General features: G+C 62.5%; 7 protein-coding genes across 7 annotated transcripts in view; 3 read left to right on the top strand and 4 right to left on the bottom strand.

Annotated features, from left to right (window-relative positions):
- AMSG_10545 (uncharacterized protein) overlaps window positions 1-51 on the bottom strand; it is a gene marked incomplete at its 5' end in the record, with an annotated part of 748 nt that extends 697 nt beyond the window's left edge. The window contains one exon of the mRNA XM_013898028.1: window positions 6-51. Coding sequence (XP_013753482.1) covers window positions 6-51 — 46 coding nt within the window. The remainder of the gene's footprint in view (window positions 1-5) is intronic.
- Window positions 52-474: 423 nt separating this feature from the next.
- AMSG_10544 (heat stress transcription factor C-1b) lies at window positions 475-1,966 on the top strand (the record flags this gene model as incomplete). The annotated part of the gene is made up of 2 exons (XM_013898027.1): window positions 475-506; window positions 697-1,966. The coding sequence occupies 2 exons, from the start codon at window positions 475-477 to the stop codon at window positions 1,964-1,966; spliced, it is 1,302 nt and encodes a 433-aa protein (XP_013753481.1).
- A 134-nt stretch (window positions 1,967-2,100) lies between these two features.
- AMSG_10543 (indoleamine 2,3-dioxygenase) lies at window positions 2,101-4,160 on the bottom strand (the record flags this gene model as incomplete). The annotated part of the gene is made up of 2 exons (XM_013898026.1): window positions 2,101-3,192; window positions 3,222-4,160. The coding sequence occupies 2 exons, from the start codon at window positions 4,158-4,160 to the stop codon at window positions 2,101-2,103; spliced, it is 2,031 nt and encodes a 676-aa protein (XP_013753480.1).
- Window positions 4,161-6,424: 2,264 nt separating this feature from the next.
- On the top strand, window positions 6,425-9,941 carry AMSG_12364 (uncharacterized protein; the record flags this gene model as incomplete). Its single annotated transcript, XM_013898074.1, has 5 exons — window positions 6,425-7,114; window positions 7,328-7,986; window positions 8,208-8,268; window positions 8,671-8,712; window positions 9,108-9,941. The coding sequence occupies 5 exons, from the start codon at window positions 6,425-6,427 to the stop codon at window positions 9,939-9,941; spliced, it is 2,286 nt and encodes a 761-aa protein (XP_013753528.1).
- Window positions 9,942-10,731: 790 nt separating this feature from the next.
- Window positions 10,732-12,337, bottom strand: AMSG_10540 (uncharacterized protein; the record flags this gene model as incomplete). Its single annotated transcript, XM_013898025.1, has 2 exons — window positions 10,732-12,028; window positions 12,208-12,337. 2 exons carry the CDS (start codon window positions 12,335-12,337, stop codon window positions 10,758-10,760), a joined length of 1,401 nt encoding a protein of 466 aa, XP_013753479.1. The 3' UTR covers window positions 10,732-10,757.
- Window positions 12,338-13,360: 1,023 nt separating this feature from the next.
- Window positions 13,361-14,861, top strand: AMSG_10539 (uncharacterized protein; the record flags this gene model as incomplete). The annotated part of the gene is made up of 2 exons (XM_013898024.1): window positions 13,361-14,752; window positions 14,841-14,861. The coding sequence occupies 2 exons, from the start codon at window positions 13,361-13,363 to the stop codon at window positions 14,859-14,861; spliced, it is 1,413 nt and encodes a 470-aa protein (XP_013753478.1).
- A 184-nt stretch (window positions 14,862-15,045) lies between these two features.
- On the bottom strand, window positions 15,046-16,059 carry AMSG_10538 (uncharacterized protein; the record flags this gene model as incomplete). The annotated part of the gene is made up of 1 exon (XM_013898023.1): window positions 15,046-16,059. The coding sequence occupies one exon, from the start codon at window positions 16,057-16,059 to the stop codon at window positions 15,046-15,048; it is 1,014 nt and encodes a 337-aa protein (XP_013753477.1).
- Between the last annotated feature and the right edge of the window lie 522 nt (window positions 16,060-16,581).

Below are 16,581 nucleotides of genomic sequence, written 5' to 3'. Positions count from 1 at the left end.
GTCACCTAGGTTGACATTGACCACTAGGTCTTGGATGGGCATGTTGGTCATGGTGGGCTGGGGCTGGGGGGAGGGGGGGAGGGGGGAGGTAGAGGAGAGGGTGAAGGGGAGGAGGAGGCATTGGTCAGGCCAACATGATGGCCATCGTTTCGTTCCATCGAGTACATACCTTCAATCGATGGTTTGTTCCACCAATCGTTCATTCGTTCGTTCGCTTCGTTCATGTCATCGCTCATTCGTTCTTTCGCTTCGTTCATGTCATCGTTCATTCGTTCGTTCGCTTCGTTCGTGTCATCGCTCACCCGTTCGTTCGTTCGTTCCGCTCTCCAATGGTACGGTACGACTCCCTGCTCCCCGTTCTCCACCCGACTTTCCATCAGACCTGGAAAACCGACTCACCGTCACCGTCAACCCCCGCCACACACCCTCCCGCCACATACTTTGCCGGGAGCGAACCAAGAACAAGCCTAACATATGCAGAAGCACGCACTCCACACCTCTAGTCCGTACCCTCTCCCCCCGTCATTGCCGTCCCTCAAGGAGCTGAGTTCTTCGTGAGGCCGCGTCGAAAGGTTCGAATCGAAGGTTCGAATTCTGTCCCCATTACCCCCCCCCCCCCCCCCAATAGACCATCAACATGCCTGGTGGTGGCGCGCCTCGTGGTGCGCAAAGTACTGGTGCAACCAAGAGTGGCAGCAAGAAGAAGATCTCGCCGTTCCTGACCAAGGCCTTTGAGCTGGTCTCTGATCCGGAGACGGACGCGCTGATCCGATGGAAGCAGGACGGACGGTCGTTTGAGATTGTGGGCGACGACGAGCTGGCGGCGGAGATTCTGCCGCGGTTCTTCAAGCATGGGAGAATTGCGTCGATGCATCGGCAGTTCAACCTGTACGGCTTCCGCAAAGTCCGCTTTGGCGATCCGTCGGACATGTCCTTCTACCACAAGTGCTTCATCCGTGACCGGCCTGACCTCCTTGCCAACATTGTCCGCAACCGCAAGCCCGCTGGCGCAGACGTTGAGGTCCGTGCCCTCGCGCTTCAGTCCGAAGTCGAATCGCTCAAGCGCAAGCGGTCCGAAATGGAGTCGGAGCTGACCCTGCTCGCCTCCGGTCACACCGAGCTCCAGTCGCGCCTTGATGCGGCTGAGGAGACCGTCGTTGCCCTCCGCTCAGAGCTGGCCGATACCCAACAGACGACTCTGGCCATGCACGAGACTGTCAGTGCCCTTATCGCAGCGCTGAGTGCAGACCAGGCTGGGCCCACTGCCGCCGCTGCCGCCGCTGCCGCCGCCGCTGCCTCGGCCGCCGCCGCCGCCACCGCCGCCGCTCCGCTGGCGGCAGCGAGCCTACCCAGCGCGCAGCGTGCTCGCAGCGAGCGGTCGTCGAGCTCAGCTTCGGCATCGCCGGCAGGATCGCGTCCGCCGTCGGCGCGGGCGTCGCGGGCCAGCTCGCGGTCGCGGCCGCGGGTGGTTGTGCCGCAGCGCGGCGGAGGCGGAAACGGAGCCGAGGCCAGCCAGCCCCGCACTCATGGAAGTGCAGCACCCCCTCTTGCCGCGGCGATGCCAGCGGCGTCGGAAGGACCGCTCCCGCCGCCGCCGCCGGGCGACGCCTCGTTCTACTCGCTCCTCTCGCCGACCTCGATACAGGCGCTGCTGGCGACGCCAGCGGCGTCGTCGTCGCTGCACACGCTGCTGCACTCCCCGCTGGCGGCGCTGCCGGGCTTCAAGAAGCTCAAGAACCTCAACTCGGAGGCGCGGGCGGCGTACTCGTCGACAACGCTCGCCGATCTGCTCTCGCCGCGCCCGCCGCCCATGCCGCTGCCATCAGGATCGTCTGCATCGTCTGCTGCGCCTGCCGCTTCGTCCGCGGCCGAGCGCGCCAGCCTCGCCCTCCCTCTGGACACCCCGCCGTCGCTGCGACACTTTCTCTCGTCGATTGTCCCGGACATCTTTGCCTCCCACCCTTGATAAAGTACCCCGCACTCTTTTAGGATCTGTTGGCGCCGAGCATGTGCCGTCTCGGTGCTGTGCGGCTGCCATCGATGGCGGCTCGCGGTGAGCTCCCTGTGAGCTCACCGTTGGCCATTCAATGCGGCGGTCGTTTACTCCTGGTCGGTAAAGAGGCCCTTGAGCTCAGCGGCATCTTGCTGGAGCTCCTGGAGACAAAAGGCGACAGTGCCGTCAAAGGCGGCGGAGAGCATGTCGTAGGCCGAGTCGGCCGAGTCGATGGCGTCGAGCACCGATTGCGGAAGAGCCGGGCGGGACTCAAAGTAGGTGCGGAGCTGGGTGAGCTCGGGCGCAAAGTGCTCGTTGATGACATCGATGTCGTCCTCAGTGAACGAGGCGGTAATGGCCTGCATGAGACGGAGGACAGCGCCGAGCTGGTTGGGCAGCCACTGGGTGATCGGAGTGCCGCCGGTCGCCACCGGGTTGCGAGTGTGCTTGATGATAAAGGCCTTGGTGTGGCGCCAGTGCTCCATGCGGAAGCGGCGGATGAGCGAGACGTTGAGAAGCCAGAGGAACTTGGCGACTGGATCGCGGGCGAGCACGCCGCCGACCACCGAGGTGTCGCGACCGTCGGCATCCGTCGACGCTTGGCACTCGACAATGTTGTGGCGGACGACGGCATCGCCCAGCAGCCGCAGATAATCGCGCTGCAGCAGCGGCCGGTACGAGCGCAGCTCCGAGAGGTACTTGGTCAGGTTGTTCTCCGGGTACATAAAGACAACGCCAAAGAGCGTGTCGGCGCCCGGAATGATCGACGAGTTGGCGCCCGACTCGCCGCGCGGCTTGAGGAACTGCCGGCCCTCCTCAAACTCGTACGCAAGTCCCTCGGCCGGGAACATCTTGTTTGGCCCGCAGTTGCCCTCCACGCCGTAGATGAACGTCCGCAGGTCAAGGTACGCTGCTGGCTTGGAGCGCTTCCACATGGTGTGCTGGATCTCGCAAATGCGCTTCATGCCCTCGGCGTGCATGTGCAGCGCCGACCGGAGAGCGTGCAGCGAGCTCTCGCTCGCCGCGCCGTCCGCGCCGATCGTCAGCTGCTCCGCACTCTCGATAATGACCCGCGCGGCGGCAATGAGCTGCGAGGTGTAAGCCTCGAGCTGGACGTGGACGACGGCAAAGCCACGCTCGTCCTCGGTCCCGGTGTTCGGCCGCACAATGTCGAGGTTGTCGTACTCAAACATGCCGGCCTCGGTCAGCGCCGCATAGTTGAGCGAACCGTCGGAAAAACAAAGTGCGGGACTGCCGTGGTCTCGAGTGTGTCCTGGACAAAGCGCCAGTTGTTGAGGCCCCATCCGCACGAGTACTCGACAAACGGCTTGAGCCCGATGGCGTCGGCAATGACCTTGAGCGGCTGCGCGATCTGCGGCGGGACGACCGACCGCGCAAACCCGTACGCGTTCTCAGTCTTCTGCCCACGGATGCTGGGAATGCGATAGTGGAACTGGTAGTACCAGTGCGCCGGCTCAAAGATGTACGCCGAGAGCAGGAACGAGTAGTCGCGGAAGAGCGCCATGATGAGCGGCGACTGCCCACGCTCGGCGTGCGCCACCACATCACGTGCAGCCTGCACCAAGTTCGGCAGCGCTGCAACCTCGCCGTAGAGCGGGAGCTGAGCATCGACTCGGTCGCCGCGGTAGAGCGCCTCGAATCGCGCGGCAACGTCGGGAATGAGCCCATGGTACACGCTCCGCTTCTTCTCCTGCACCTCGAGCAGCGCCGCAGACAGCGCCTCGGCGGTCTCGGTCTCGGTCGCCGCCTCAAGCTCCTTGATCAGTGACCGCTCTTCCGAGCAGATCTGCTTCAATTCCGCCGCTGCCGCAGAACCTGCAGGCGGCTCCACCCGATCGCCCACAAACAACAGGCCCTTGTCCTCCGACACTAGTTCCTGGCCCGGCCGCGGGTTCTCGGCACGCAGCTTCGCCGGCATCCGCCGCAGCAGCGAGTCGAGCGGGCCAAACGGCTCAGGCAGCGTGGTCAGCGGATGATGTGTCGGCATGTATCCGTTCGTCGCCCGCAGTTCAAACAGTGACGACGCCTTGGCTCGCGGATCGTCCGACACATACGTCGACGCCAGTTTGTTCCATCTGATGTTGACAGGCCCCTCGTGGCCAAACGCAAAGGCCTCGGTCGGGCGCGTCTTCATGTCAGCAGCCATGGTCAAAGGTGTGGTTCAGTGAGACTGTCGTCGTCCAGCAGCCACACACGCACCATAGAAAGACAACGCGATCCGATGCAACGTCAAGGGCATCGCCAGTCGCAGGCAAAGCAGCCGTGCCAATGAGCGATATCCATCAAAGATGTTCATGTGAGGGTAATCACCGAGACGTAACGTTGAGTCACCATGACGCCAATTATCGTCGCCAAGAGTAGGGAAGACGAGGAAAGCACGCCCGCCATAATTGCAAAGGTAAGTGAGGGACACGCCAGCAAATCATCCATTTCCAGCCACCACCACACCCATCCTTGCAAGGGCCACGAGATGGTGACAGATGCCGTTCGCCCGCTGACCGGCCATGCCACGCCACGTGGTCGACGTCGATGCACACACGTCAAAATGAATACGATTTTGACCACGCAACAACAAAAATCAAAGCACGTAGAATAACCGAAGAAGGGGATGGGGGGGGGGAGGTTCGTGACCTTCCTGAAGGATGGCAAGTGGCCACGGCTGCAAGTCGCATAAGATGAGATGAATCCATCAAAATTGGAGAACATATTGCTAAGTATATGTGATTGTAGCTTGCTTATTTTGGGGGGGATAGCTTACTTACCTCGTCGGTTTGAGATGGGTGTGTGGTGTGTCGCTATGTGGCGGTGTGGGTGGCCGTGCTGCGTTGTTTCTCGAGTTGACCGCGTGGCTCTGTTTTTATGAAAGTCAATTGGCTCTCACACAACGAGGCAACAAGCTCACGACGAACCTTCTATGGTAACACCACATTCCCATGTCGTCCATCTTGGCACCTTTGATTGCCCATGACATGCTTGCCCATGACATGCTTGCAGCGTGTTGCTGATCGCTATGTGGCGAAAACTCTCGTTGCTGCGTGCCTGCCCACGCTGTGCCCGCCCGGGGGCCCCGAAGCTTGTGGAGTCACGAGCCGGCTTGCAGCAAGCGCGTTTCGGCGTCACCTTCCCAGTCAACACGGCGTGGTCAACTTACTGACCTCCTCCTCCTCGCGGTGAACACGCCGTCCGGTGACGGGTGCACAGCCGCTCACGTGCCTCCTTTTGTCTGCCACCGTGGCAAGGAACGTTGCTAGCGGGGCTCTTCACGTGGCCCCGGTGTGACGACTCCTCCCGACCCGGCCTTGACCCCGCCCTTGCGCCACAGCTCAACTCCGCCCAGACGCGTGCTCATCAGCGCGACCCTGTCCTCACCCACTCCACGCACCCTCGCCTCCGCCTTGGCTGAGGTTTGGAGATGGTATTCCGTTGGGTAGGGGGGAGGGGAGGGGGACTGGCCGCGGTACTGACTGTATCCTTGTGGCTTGCTTTGGTGCCGCAGGAAAGGCCGGCGCCGCCCAAGCTGCGTCAGCAAGACACCACCAGGACTCACTCATGCAAGCCTCAAGGCAGACTCAGGCATGCCACCTGATTCTCGCTCGGAACAAGCCCTCTATCGCGTGCAATGGCATGGCTAAGGCGCCGAAGCAGACTCGCTAGTTGCACATTTTTCAAGCAGACGACGCCCTTGCCGTCGGCATGCCTACAGCCCGCACAACCAGGTCCACAGCATGTGATCCCACCCACACACCCACCCCACCGGAGCAGCAGCGCAGTACATACATTAAGTATGCCAGGATCTTTCCGCTCAGACATGCACGCTGCGAGTGACCACTCCCTCCGTAAGCAGCTTCCGGCGTCAAGCCGGCGAGCAACCAAATCTATCCACATATTCGGGCTTCATTCCCCTCTCTAGATACCGCCATAGAGAACAAGCACACATACCCCTTCACCTTCCAACACTCAAACACAGTATCTCTGACCTCTGGCCATTGCCTGGCTGCCTGGCTCGAGCAGCAACGGTCGTGTCCCATAGCTATCCGGCAGCCGCCATGCGAGTTTTTTTTCGCTCGCGCTTTGCAAAAAAAGATACGGTCCGACGCCACTCCACTCACCACCACAACTCCCGCACCTCGCCAAGTCAAGTCAAGAGCAAGTATGCGAACAAGTGTGGCGCCACTATTGCACCCTGTGGTACTTGTGGCAATACTCTTACCGTTCCCGACTTTTTGCTCTCTTCTGGTGGCTACACAGTCCGCCCGAGGCCTTGTCAGCACCGATGGAGGTTGGCTCGCGGTGGAAGGCGGCGGTTCGGCGAACAACGGCGGCGCTGGCACTTTCTGGACGTTGTCAACTTTGATCATTCCCTCGCCGACGAATCATGTGCTGTACTCTGGACATGTGAGGGATGGTGAAATGACCACTGCTATCGTTGCTGGCTCATCGGGCGTGCCAGGCTCGACGGATGGCGTCGGCGCGGCGGCACGGTTCTCGTCGCCGGCGGCGGCAGCTGCCCTCGGATCAGGCGCGGGCTTTGTCTACGTGTCGGAGATCGGTGCCTCGGCCCACCGCATCCGCAAACTCGATCCCGGGGCAAACTGGGCCGTCTCTATCTTTTGCGGTGTGGGGGCGGTCGGCTCGGCTGATGGCGCGTGCGCCTCGGCATCCTTCTCGTCGCCGGTTCATCTGGCTGTTGATGACACGACGCTGTACGTGGCGGATCGTGGCAACCATGTTGTGCGTCGAGTTGACCTCGCTGCGGCAACTGTGTCAACTCTTGCAGGCACAGCAGGTGCCGCCGGGCGCATTGATGCCACTGGTGCCGCTGCTCGGTTCGACTCGCCCCGGGCGCTAGCGCTCTCGAGCGATGGCGCGACATTGTATGTCGCCGACACGAGCACCATCCGCTCTGTCGCCGTGGCCACCGGCAAAGTGATCAACATCGCAGGCGGTGCCAGCGTCTTTGATCCAGTTGATGCTCTCGGTGCCGCCGCACGGCTGCAGCCGCGGTCGCTGACGCTCTCGGTTGACGGTACGTCGCTGATCTTTGTTCAGGCGTGCGTGGCCAACTCGGTCATCCGCAAAGTCACCCTGGCGTCCGGCGAGGTGAGTCGTGTGATCGGCGACTACTCGACCGCGCAGTGCCGCGCCCCAGCCCCACCTCCGCCGCCATCGCCGCCGCCATCGCCGCCTCCGCTACCGCCGCCATCGCCTCCGCCGCCGTCGCCGCCTCCGCCAGCGCCTCCGCCGCCGTCGCCGCCTCCGCCATCGCCGCCTCCGCCGCTTGATGTAGACGGGGGGTGGATTCCGGTGGCTGAGCGGAGCGCAGCGCCCGCCCTGGGCACCGCTGTGGAGCCGCTCACCACGCTAGCTGCCATCTCGTTCTGTGGAACGGTGTACGCGCCTGCGACGCCAGTCTCGAGCATGGTCGCCTCGGTTTCGCTCTGCGACACCGGATCGCTGGTGACCGATTCGGTCGTCGCTGACCTTGTCGTCAACGGGACGCAGGGCCTCACCATCGGTGTTCCGATGACAGTGACTGGTGGAGCACAGGTCGGGGTTGGGGCAACGGTCACGGTCCCGTCCTCGCTCACCATCGCCAACACGTTGACCGTTGTCGGCACGCTGAGCGTGTCGGGTGCCGGTCGAGTCACCGCAAGCTCCATCGTTTTGGGTCCATCAAGCACGCTCTCGATTATGCTCCCAATTGACCCGGCAAACGTGGCGCAGTCTTACGTGACGGCAACAACGTCTGTGACCCTCGAGCGTCCGCTTCTCATCATCCGGCTCCCGGTCAACGGGCTGCTCGACGCTGGGACACAGATCACCATCTTGACCGCCGGAAACGTCATAGGACAGTTTAGCGCGGCACGTCTAGTCGGCCCCGCGACCCGGGCGGCATCCGGCTCAGCCACCGGCGTCTCGGTGTCCTGCGACGCTAAGAGTTGCGTCGTGACCGCGACGGCAGAGACTGCTTCGTCGCCATCATCCTCTTTCGCACGCAGCACATTGCTCATCACCGTCTCGGCTGTGGCAATTATCCTCGTCCTCACGTCAGTCGGCGCGATCGTCTTTGCCGCCACTAGGCGGGGGCGGGCTCAGTCAATTGCGTCCTCGCTGGAGGAGGACGCGATGGGCAAGTCGAACGAGTCGGACAAGATCTACAGAAAGCATGCAAGCACTTCGGACTCAACCCGAGCCGCTACTCGCTCCTCAACTTTATCACCATCGTCATCATCGTCATCATCGTAGTCAATGATGTACAGCTGCACGTAGGCCACGGGGAAACGAGTCCACACAAACTACCCTTCCCCCCCTCCCTCTCCTCCTCCTCCTCCTCGCATGCCAATCCGCCCGCTAATACCCAGCAGAGTTTGAATGCCAACCAATCGATCCCCATCCAGCATGTGCCAATTCATGTCATCACCGCCCATCACAACTGAGCATCTGTCTGACTCGCAGAGGCAGGTGATGGTGAGGTGCGCGCGGCGAGTCGGACGAGTGCAGCGAGTCGGACGAGTGCGGCGAGTCGGACGAGTGCGGCGAGTCACACGAGACAGTCAACTCAATCCGACGAGGTGTTTGGAGGGAATATGGGAAAGGCAGAGAGAGTTGGTGGGAGCACTCGTGAGCGCAAGGGCAGGAACGGGTTATGGGTACAGTTGGGACTTGCAGGTGGGATTGTGGCGTCGTACGTGGGCTATGTGCAGGCACTCAAGCATGTCTCGACCGGACTCGATTACAAGCAACCATTTCTTCAATCATTCATCAATGCCATCCTCAATGCTCTCGCTGCTCCCCTTGTCTACCTCATCTGGCCATGCCTCTCCACGGGCAAGTCCATTGCTGCCCCTGATCCGCTTCCATCCCCTCGCCATATGATCCGCTTCCATCTCCTCGCCATATGATTGCGTCACGCATGGGTGGTCAACGTCGCCATCACCTTGCGGATGATCACCTTGCGGATGATCACCTTGCGGATGATCGTGCTCGTGCTCGTGATCGTGATTGTGATCGTGGTCGACTTGGTCAAGGCGAGGCAGCGCCGCTGCTGACCGCAGCGGACCAGCGAGTCGTAGGTGGGGCGGATGGTGGAGAGATGTCGCTGTGGGAGAACTTGAAAGCTACGCTGGCGGCTCGGAAGATGAGCATGGCCAAGCTGGCGGGTGTCTCGGGTGGGGTTGCGGCGCTGTTTGCCCTCTCCAACGCTGCTTCGTTTGCAGGCCTGGCGCTGACCTCGCCTGGATCGGCCATCACCTTTGTCTCGTCGTCTGCTGTCTTTGTCTACGGCCTCTCGTGGCTGCTGTTGGGCGAGTCGGCGACGTGGGGCAAGTCGCTGGCAGTGGTCCTCTGCCTCGGCGGAACAGCCATGACTGCAATGGCGGAGCACGACTCGTCGCACGCCCCCAATCCTGTTGCCGGTGATATCATCTGTGCCTTTGCCGGCCTTCTCCTTGCGTTGGGTCTTGTCTTTTTCAACATGACTCTTCGCGGCGCCAACATCTCGTACCTCACTGGCTACGTCACTCTCATGGGCCTCATGGCCTTTGTCCTCGCGCCTGGCTTCCTCATCCAGCAGTACGGCCAGAAGCATCCTGTCGAGCTTCCGCCGAGTGGCCAGGTCTGGCTGTGGACGCTCATTGCGCAGCTCCTGCTCAAGGCGCTCAACGTCTTTGTCTTTGTCGCCCTCCTCGTTTCGTCACCGCTCTTTGTGGCCATCGCCAACATGCTCTGCGTCCCCACCACCGTCCTCGTCGACTACATCCACGGCTGGATTGAGCCTTCTGCTGCCGTCCACTCTTCGCCGGTCCGTCTGGCCGGCATTGCCGTCGTCATCCTCGGCTTCTCGGTCCTCGAGACGCTCCGCCACCGCGACACCCCTCCGCCCGAGGCTGACCACGAGCTCGACCCCGCTGCGCCGGCGGTCCAGTAAACCTCACGCGCACTGCTTTAATGTGGGGATGCAAAGCAGCCCAACGGACTCGTAGTCCTTGCTCGGCCGCAGATGCTGGTACCGCTGCATGGCAGTCGGCCCTTGCGCATCTGGGCGTCATCGCCATCCGAAACGACCTTGCCCGCACCCCACCCCATTCCCCCTGGGTCCACATCGCGCGCTTTCATGTCCTGTGCCGCATCCCCTGCCTAGCAGATGTATCCACGCCTGTCGCCGCAGCCACCCGTGGTTCAGCAGAGGCCTCGTCGCCATCGCCATCGCCATCGCCATCGACAGCGCTTCGAACGCGATCGGCGGCAGTGCGGGCAGCACGGATGCGACGACGTCGCTCACGACGGAGACGCTTCCGACGACGGAGCTCTGGCCCGAGGAAGCAAAACCACAGCATGGACCAGACAATAATTGCCAGAGTAACAATGGGCAGACCGATGATGGCCATGTCCATGGCAATGACCTTGGCCACCACCCAATTGTCCGAGCCTCACGGAGCGACGGCCACAGGTATCCATCCGCCGCCAACCCACTCAAACGACACGTCGTCAAACATAGCCCCTCTCTTTGTCCTTCTCCTGTCCGCGCCTCCTCCGACTCTTCTTCTACAGTCGCGTGTCGCCTCTCGCGACTTGGACTTGTGCTCGTAGCTTGTGTCCCTGCCCAGGGCCAGTGAGTCGGGTCGGGGTCATGCCAGTTGGTCGAGTTTCGCGGGAGAGGAGGTCGGGCGGGGGCACGGGCCGGGCTGGGCCAAGGGCCGGGTTTGGCTGATGCTGATCATGATACAGTTTATCTCTTTGCCAGCTACACACGGACCACGTAGCGGGTGGCGGTGCCGACCTTGCGTGAAGCAACGGCGCGGACATTGACGAGGATGAGGACGATGGCCTTCATCTGCGACCGCTGAAGCCCGAGCTCCAGGAGCTCGTCCTGGGTGAAGAACGGCTCGTCACCGGCCTCAAACTTGTCTGCGAGCAGCTGGTTAATCTCCTCGAGCGTCGAGTTGACGCACTTGAGCGAGACCTGCACCCGGAGGTATGCCGGGATAGCAGAGTCGTCCTCGAGCGGCGTGAGCACATCAAGGCCCTCGGGGTACACCCGCTTGGTCTCAGACATCGACAGCCGGTCAAACATCGGCGTCTTGGCTTCCAGCGCCGCGCACCGCTGAAGCAGCGGCGTCTTGGGCGCCAGTGCCGCTGCCGGCTCGGCCGCCGGCTCAGCGGCGCCGGCGCCCGCAGCTGCCGTCGGCCGGGCAGGCGTCTTGGCCTCGTCGTAGCCTCCGGTTGCAGCCAAGCTCGACGGCATGGCCATCGGTTCGGGAGATTCGAGCATGTCCCACTCGTTCTCAGTTGGGGCAGGCTTTGCCTGTGTGGGTGCAGGGACGCGCGGCTCTGCCTGCGTGGCCGCAGCGACGCGCGGCGCTACAGGCGTCGCGACTGTCGCTGCCACTGGCTTGGTCTGAACCACGGGCTCAACTGTCCGCTGGGCCGCAGGCCGCGGCTGATACTCAAGCTGAGATGGTGGTGCGTTTTGCGAGAGCGAGAGTGCTGCCATTGATGCCGCAGAGAGGCCAAAGTCTTCGAGGGTCGGCGTGGCGAGTCCGCTCTCGGCCATCAGCGCGGCTGCCCGTGGCGCCTTCTTCCCGGGCGTGCGGAAGGCCGATCCCGGGCTTCCCATCGCAGCAACCGGGGCCCTCATTGCCGTATTGGTCGTCAGTGGAGTGTGGGTTGGCAAAGAGCTGACAACCGGCTCGTCGAGGCCGGCGGCGGCGGACTTGTCGGCGACAGGCGACCAGCCGGTCGGCTCGTCGTCCAGCTCGTGCATGCCCATGCCATAGCCCACACCGTCGCCAGCAGTGTCCGTACCGACATCACCAAACTTGCCAGACGCAGTCTCGTCCCCACCTGCCAGAGCCGCCAGCTGCGCCGCGTTGGCGGCCATCAGCGCCCGCACCGCCGCCACCACATCGGCCACCGACGGCGCGTCTTCCAGCGAGCCCGCGAGCGAGGCACACGCCTCCTGGACCTTGCCCACCCGAGCAGTCACTTCATTCTTAGTCTCTTGAGCACGCGAGCCTGTTGTTCCCCACCCGCATCGCCGCCCCAACATGCTCGTCGTCGTAAGTCGCCCGCCATGGCTAGCAGGTGCTCTGGTGGCGCGCGTTGCCAAAGGAACACAAAATTTGAAATTTACGGAAAGAGCGAGGGAGAAGGGGGGGGGGGGATGGGCATGGGGAGTGGGAATGGAAGCTTACCATCATCTGCAGAGAGTGGAGGCATGTCTACAACTGAGCGCATTTGCTCTGCCGTGGCTCGCATGCCACCAAAGTCTGCGGCCAGTGCGTGGTGAAAGGCGTCAAGGCATGCCGCCACATCGGTTGCCATGATTAATGAGTCGAGTGCTGCTGATGATGAGGTGTACTAATATGAACAAGAGTTAATCGTTGGTCAGAGGAGTTGGTTGACAAAGACATACTGTGGTGCAGTAGATGATGGTACATGGGTGTGTGCTGCCGTCGATGCCCTCTGCACGACTCTGCAAAGCGCGGCCGCGTACATCAGCTTCCTGCCCTCATCAGCGCTCAGGCTGGAGTACATGATCATGGGTGATGGCGATACGTTTCTCGGTTCTGTCGGCAAAGCGCATCTTCGTCGACCAAGCGCCCCGCTTGCGCTCACTGTGCTTCAGCGTGCAGTGAGTGATAGCGTTGGCGACGGCGACAAGAGCCAGCGCACGATCACGGCCTCTCCATCCTTCGCCACTACTCCTCACCCTCGTCACCAGTCTCCACCACCCAGATCCCCCACCAATTCCACCACCCTTTGGCCAACGCTCGACTCACTCAAACTCTTCCGCTACGCCACACGGTTACACCCCTGCCCCCTCCTCTCCCACCCTCGCTAGTACTCATCAGCCTCGTACACTCGCTTATCACTGCTCCCATCTCCAGGACATTCCTCGTCGTTACCAACTGGTTGTGCAGCACGTGGAGCGGAGAGCGGAAAGAGATTTTTTTTCTGTCATACCAATTAACGAACGTTTGTTACGCGACTTTCTCGAGCGAACAACGATTGGCACGGCTCACCCCCGACTTTCCAAGCCTGTACTTGACGTGGTGTATGAGTATGGTGTTGGTAGAGAAGGCAAGGAGAACATGGGTAATGAGTTTGCATGTAACACTTGGCCTTGTTCTCCTTCTCTCCTTCATATCCTCTGTAACCTCCGTAAGCGCACCCATAATGGAACATGGGCTGACGTCGTCGTGTGGCCAACTTGCTGGATGCTTGTCTTGCAAAGCTAGTTTCGAGTCGACGAGCTCGAGCTCGGGATGGGCAGCTTGTGACTGGAATTCGACATCAAATACATGTGCCTCATACTCTGGTCTTCGACATGGTCTGTCTGATACTATGTCAACTTGGCCTGCTTCGTCTCTTTGCTCAGATGCTCCCTCGCTCGCTTCGCTCTGCTCGCCGCTAATTGACTCGCTCTCCTATTGCCAAGCTGTCGTCGGCACATGGCATGGCGCCATCACTGCTCGGTCGGTCTGGGTCAATCTCTTCCATCCACCCATCGCTGAGGACACTTCGCCGTCTGCATCTACTGCCGCTCCCTGCCCAGCAGAAGCTGCAGAGGCTGTCTGGTCCCAATTTGATCTCCACGTCGCAGCGGGCGTCTTTCACCTTCAATCAGCGGCCCAGCCGCAGCTCACCACGACGGCCCAGATTTGCGACTATGTGCCCGAGACCGGCCATGCTTCGCTCTGCCGTGTCGTCCCAGGTGTCGGTCCGGCTCCGGTCCCGGCTTCACCTGGATGCGCGTGTGCTGCGGATGAGCTCGGGTGCGTGATCTTCAAGCTGGCGCCGAATGGCTCCCGAGCTGTCATTGCTGGCAATGTCACTGTCCGCGCCCGCCGTGGTGTTTCGTTTGTTGGCCTTGACGCTGCCTGTCCGGCCATCGACGATCTCGATCCGCTCAGCCCTCCCGCCGTCGCCTGCTCAGCCGACGGTTTTTTGGCTTCGGGCTTGCTGCTTGGCACAGCAAGCCGGACTTCAACATCGGTCCCGTCGCCTCCACCGCCGCCGCCGCCGCGCTCGCCCATCTTTGGCCTCTCTTCGGTTACTCTAGCCGCCGAGGTTGCGCTGATTGTGGGCGTGGTCGCCCTGCTCGTCGTCGTCGCCGTCATCGTCTGCATCCGCTGCAGGCAAACTGCGGCCGTCAGAGACGTGTCACTGGCGTACGCCGTCTCGACGGGCCGGCTCGAGCGCGCCATGGCGGTCACCCTCGACTCCAAGACCAACGCCGCAGACGACGGGCCAGTATGGCGCGACTTGCCCAACCGCTCCATTTCGGTCTCACTCGGTGGTGTTGATATCCTTCATACCCCGTTCGAGTCGGGCTTCGAGTCGGCTACCGAATTCTCCGACCACAGCCCGTCATCCAACACCACCATGCGCTCGCCGACCTTGCCTGTTACTCCGTCGTCGTCCCAGGCCGTCGCTGTTGCAGATGCCCTCGTCGGCAGCGCTGACAGGCAGGACTTGCTACAGCTGCCGCGGCAGGGAAGCGGTGGCAGGCCTGGTCGGCGCAGCTCACTCGGCTCGCGCGCCCACGTCCGCTCGGCATCCCAGAACGGCGCGTCATCGACATCACCTGCTCGTGGCGCCCGCCCTCGCCGCCGCATCGTCACCAACTCGAGCGCTGACTCGCGGGTGAAACGCAATCGAGCCGCTCTCACAGGCTCATCGTTCTCGTCGTCGTCGCTGGACGTGGCCAACGCTGCCAAGAGAGGCAAGCGATCCGTTCGTCGCGTCAGCAAGCAAGCTCCCCCCCCGCTCGAATCGCGGGTCGCCTTGGGCTCTCTGCCGCTCTCGGGCTCGCGCTCTCAAGGAGAGCTGCACCCGCCTGTGAAGACATCGCCCCCGCTCCGCTCCGCTCGCGCCTCGCTCGGTGCCGTTCCGCGAGTGGCCACTGGCTCGCCCTCGCCTCGCTTCCGCTCACGAGTCCCGTCACGGTCAAGGGTCTCTTCGACCTCGGCCTCGCTCTCACCCTCGCCGGCACCCACCTCGCTTGATTCGAAATGAATCCTCGAGCTTCACAGCTCCTCCACCGCCGCTGCCATCACGTCTAGCGTTGTTAGCAGCCTGCCGTGATCGACGTTCCACCTCCCACTCGCGCCGCCACCGTCACCGCCAGCCATCCATCCGTCCGCAGCAGGCTCGCCGCACAGTGCGGCCAGCCGCTGGACTTCCCCGCGCAGCATGTAGTTGGCTGACTCGAGGTCGAGGTTTCGCACTTTGAGCGCGTGGATCTCCTCGACTGCGTGTGCGTGCGAAACCTGGAGCACATGATGCGCTCGCGCCAGATCGGTCCCAAACTCGCGACTCTGGCGCGGCGGCACGCCATCACTTTGAGGAGCTGGGCTGATCCTAGCCCCTGGCTGCACCGGCTGGTCTGCACCTTGCCGCGCGGCAGCAGTGTAGCTGCGCGCTTGATACGAGTGCAGCAGCAGCTCATGCATTGACGCCAGCCGCATCCGCAGCAGTGCAACCTGCGCCTGCATGCCCGACATTGTTCCCGGGCACGGCGGCAGGTCTGCCATCAGTCGCCGCGCGTATGCTCGCTCCGTTGACGTCACTGCCACGCCTGCTGCCTCGACTGCTGCCTCCCACACCTCGCCGTCGGTCGGCAGCGGCGGGCATGGCGTCCAAACCGGCGTGCTGCTGCTGGCCCCCTCGCCGCCGCCATCACTCACCGCTGGCTGAGGTGCGTAGACAGCTGGTCCCGCATGTAGCACATCTGTGCAAAGCTGCGCAATCCGCGCCAGCTCGGCACGGGCCTCGGCATCGTCGCAGAGCGTCTGTAGCGCGATGGCCATCTTGCTTGCGGCCGCATCCTCACCATGCCACAGCTCGGGCCGTGTAGGCTCTGCCGCAGTCGCCCGCACCGCCTTTAGAAGCGCAGACCCAGCGGCCTTGACATTGCCAACGGCAGTCCGCAGCCGGATCCGGGCCCACGTCGTCGCGTCGTCAACCCCGGGCACTGGCGCAGGCAGCGCCGCTAGCTCGGCCCGCCGCTCGTCGCGCCATCGCTTAAACACATCTTTCATCCGTGCCACCTTTTCTGCCCGCTCCAAATCGCGCACAGGCACCCGCGCGCCCACAGCTTGATGAGCCGCTTGCAGCCGACTCTGGCTCGCGCCGTCGTCTGACCCAGCACTCGCCGAACGCGTTGTCGGTACCGGCGACGCTGTCGATAGCGTCAGCGAGTCAAACTCATTCTCGGTACCATCGCCACCTCGAGGCTGAGCCCGAGCCCGAGCCCGAGCCCGAGGCGGAGGCGTCGCCTCTGCACCAGACACCCGTCCGTGAAGTGAGTCTCGCTTGGGCGTCCTCACAGCCGCACCATCGCCAGCCGGACTACCGGCATCGTGCGAGGAGACAACAGCCAACGGATGAGCCGCCACCAGCAGACCGAGTGCAGAATATAGCAATTCCTCGCCGGTCGACAGCACCTCCTTGTCCGCCCTTTCCTGAGCCTCAGACAATGCATTCTCCTGTTCTGTCCCTTGCTCGGTGCCTGTAACTTGTGCACTGCTGCCCATGCCCGTCTCTGTCGCCGCAGCTGCGGT

Source organism: Thecamonas trahens (assembly GCF_000142905.1).
Source record: "Thecamonas trahens ATCC 50062 unplaced genomic scaffold supercont1.60, whole genome shotgun sequence".
Classification (NCBI taxonomy): domain Eukaryota; order Apusomonadida; family Apusomonadidae; genus Thecamonas; species Thecamonas trahens.
The sequence above is the reverse complement of the archived record's forward strand: the minus strand, read 5'-3'. Positions and strand labels throughout refer to the sequence as shown.